This window comes from Priapulus caudatus, unplaced genomic scaffold (assembly GCF_000485595.1).
Source record: "Priapulus caudatus unplaced genomic scaffold, Priapulus_caudatus-5.0.1 Scaffold3091, whole genome shotgun sequence".
Classification (NCBI taxonomy): domain Eukaryota; kingdom Metazoa; phylum Priapulida; class Priapulimorpha; order Priapulimorphida; family Priapulidae; genus Priapulus; species Priapulus caudatus.
Genome location: NW_014580152.1, coordinates 8,353 through 12,077, shown reverse-complemented (window position 1 = coordinate 12,077; position 3,725 = coordinate 8,353). Strand labels below are relative to the sequence as shown.

At 38.7% G+C, this 3,725-nt stretch overlaps 1 protein-coding gene across 1 annotated transcript in view; it reads right to left on the bottom strand.

The window, feature by feature from the left end:
- LOC106819280 (protein Wnt-7b-like) overlaps positions 1-1,725 on the bottom strand; it is a gene marked incomplete at its 5' end in the record, with an annotated part of 11,384 nt that extends 9,659 nt beyond the window's left edge. The window contains one exon of the mRNA XM_014823927.1: positions 1,457-1,725. Within this exon, the coding sequence (XP_014679413.1) occupies positions 1,457-1,725 (269 nt within the window). The remainder of the gene's footprint in view (positions 1-1,456) is intronic.
- Between the last annotated feature and the right edge of the window lie 2,000 nt (positions 1,726-3,725).

Here is a 3,725-nt window from a genome sequence, read left to right as displayed (position 1 = left end):
TCTCTCTCTCTCTCTCTCTCTCTCTCTCTCTCTCTCTCTCTCTCTCTCTCTCTCTCTCTCTCTCTCTCTCTCTCTCTCTCATTCACACGTTCTCTCCCCCTCTCTAACTCTCCCTCCCCCTCTAGGTACGTTAGATCTCCACTCCCCTCACTCATAACACAAGTGTTCCCCTGCGGAGGTGTTGTCATTACAAGAAAGTGTTGCTTCCTTCTCTATGCTATCATCACTAGCACTAGTCTTCATTCATCCTGCTCCCGTAAAACGACGGGGACACTCGTTTTACGAGCGGCCGCTCGGAGCGCTGCCGGCGGTCGACGCGACCCGCGTGACCGCGGACGGTGCTCACACGCACGTCCGCGCCCGTCCGCGCGCGTGTATGTAATAGCACTGTCGTTAACGACCACTCCACGATTTGTTCGCGATTTTTTTAATGGCGGTCGTTAAATTCGGACGGTGTCGTCTGTTGGCACGTCACGTGTTCGCATCACGTGTGCCGGTCACGTGCGGTGTTGCCGCCCGCGGGGCTGCGGCCCCCCTACGTGCGCCTGTTACGACATAGCTATTAAATAGCTATTGCTGTATCCGATCCATTAAATAATAGCTCAATCTCTCCACACCCTCTCACTTGCTCTCTCGCTCGCTTTCTCTCTCTCTCTCTCNATGACAAATAGTGTCATAGGAGAGCGTATATGCGTATGTCGTATTTGTCATAGATGCAAGCAGAACTTGTTGCCATCCGTCTGACCTGGCAGTGATATTGACCAATTGCTATTCAACCGCTATTATAAGTATGGGATATGGTAACTGCTCCATTCGTCTGAGCGAGTTAACCGCGCCTTAGATATTGTTGCCAGGTCGATATGCAGCTAGACCAGAATATATTCTGGTAGCGTATATATATATACGCTAACCTGTGCATTTTGCAACATATACTTCGTTACTAATCGCTGTCTTTAGAACGCGCTATCGAAACAAAGATTGGCTTGAGCTGACTGACAATCATGGAAGGCAGATTAAGTCGATTACAATCAATGAGAAGGATAACTACTAACGATTAATTACTAACGATTAATTACTAACGATTAATTACTAACGATTAATTACTAACGATTAGTTACTAACGATTAATTTCTAACAATTAATTACTAACAATTAATTACTTATAATTCCTACAAACCTTTATTATTTAATGTTAAGTTATTTTTGATAAAAAAAGTTAAATTATTACATGATTTTTCCTCGTAATATTAACGATCGTAAAACCCTAACCCGTATATATATAATATAAATATAATATAACGCTTCCGCTGTCAATTACTGCAAAATGTTATCAAATAATTTACATTAAACAAAAGTTGTTTAACTGAATTAAATTTTTTTTAAATCCGAAAGTGTACATTTAAATGATGATAAATAAGATCCCGTAAAATTAAAAAAAGAAGAAGAATTTAATCACCTTTCTGCCGGCGCGATTGTTGTGAAGGTTCATCAGTGACCTTGCATCGCCCTCTATCTCCCGCGCGTCGACGAACTTTCTCGTCAGCTTGACGCCATACTTGATGTCCGCACTGCAGCCACCCCACTTCCATCCCTCCATCGCGTAGTGGCCCTCCTTAGTCTTGTCGCAGCCGCAGTTAGTGAGGTTGCCTTGACTACACGCCTGCGTGATCGAGTAGGTGACGCCTGCAGAGCTGATGGCGTACGTGTACGCTGCCTCACGACTTCCTGTGAAGGTGCGAAGGGGGAAATTTATTATTATAGGTGTTATTTAATTTAAAATGTGGTAAATTAATTGCCATGGGTTTTATTTAATTTAAAATGTGGTAAATTAATTGTCATGGGTTTTATTTATTGTTATTAATTATTATGTTTATTTGTGAAGATTTCTGTGTAGTGTGTGTAGCTATTTTTTATTTTTTATATAATGTTATTTTTCTATAATTGTATATTTCTATTGTGTTTAGTTGTGGAGATTTCTGTACGTTAAAGGCTGCGCCTCGCGACTTCCTGTGAAGGTGGGGAGATAGAAAGGGAAAATTAATTATTATAGGTTTTATTTAATTTAAAATGTGCTTAATTAATTATCAAGGGTTTTATTTATTGTTATTAATTATTATGTTTATTTTGGCGAGACTTCTCTACGTTTATGCTGTCGCACGGCTACCTATGAAAATGGTAAGATAGAGGGGAAATTAATTATTATAGGTTTTATTTAATTTAAAATGTGCTTAATTAATTATCAAGGGTTTTATTTATTGTTATTAATTATTATGTTTATTTTGGCGAGACTTCTGTACGTTTATGCTGTCGCACGGCTACCTATGAAGGTGGTAAGATAGAGGGAGAAATTAATTATTATAGGTTTTATATCTACCTCTATGTGTACACGGGGAAAGATATAGATGGTGATCATAATTATTATTTATATGATTCCTTGTGGAGATGTCTGTTCCTGAGAAATCGCCTCGCGAAGAAATTGGGAGTACATATAGTTATTATAATGTTTCCTTGATGGAGTATAACAATCGTCATAACTACCTATATACGCGAGGGAAACATATAATAAAAGGGACAATAATATTAACAAATATTATTATCAACATTCTCTCGGTCTCCTGGTAGAGCATAAGGGGCAACTACCAATGTGCGAGAGGGAAAGATATAATAAAAGATAATTTTCTGTCGCCTGGGGAAGCATCAGGGGCGACTATACCTATATAAGGGTGGGAAGGAAAAGGTGGCAAATAGCTATTTAATCTATTATTATATGTATAATTAATTAATTATAGTTAGTATAATGTATCATTGTAGGGTAATGACTCCTGGTTAAGCACATGGTTCCTGCCTGTATATGGGGAAGATAAATACGGGAAAACAAGTAACCTAATTTCTATTTTATGAATTAAATAATTAATTATTACTATTATATATAGGTTGAGAAGTAGGAGGAACGCACGCGGGGAAGGAATGAGGCAGCGATTGTCCAAGAAATACAAATATGACAATATAATATAATATATATTATAATAATAACAGTATAATTGACAAATATGATGTAAACACCGGCAGACGGCGCTCCGATTGAAATACAGCCATAATAGTATGTGCCTATAAATAAATAAATAAATAAATAAATATTAATTAATTAAATAAATAAATATCTAATAAATAAATAAATAAATAAATAAATAAATAAATATCCAATAAGTAAATGTCTATCCAATCTAAATAATACAAAAATATTACGAGCACACTTTATAGATCATGTATGACTCATATGCCGCAAACTCTGTTCGCAACCATTTTGTTTTCCAACCCTGGATTAGAACCTTGATCAGTGTATCCAACCTTGACCAGTCTAACGAACATTGACCAGACTAATGCACTTTGGCCAGACTATTGGATTTTAACCAGACTGTCGGAGAACCACAGAGGAAATGAGCCGGTGTGAACCCTTTGCTGCGCGCCGGCATGTTGTTTATACAACAGGCGCGGTTGACATAGGAACGCCGATATCTACAGACGAGAAGCAATCAACACAGAAATTTATCTATCTATCACGCCTTTCTGACGAAATTAGCCGCGCGGTGATTGCATATGGCTACACATCCACGCGCACGCACGCGCAGACGCTCCCGCGAACACCTGCGCGATTTCTGTGTCGGCGCTCCCCCTCTCCCTCTTTCTCTTTCCCTTTCTCTCTTTCTCTCTCTCTCTCTCTCTCT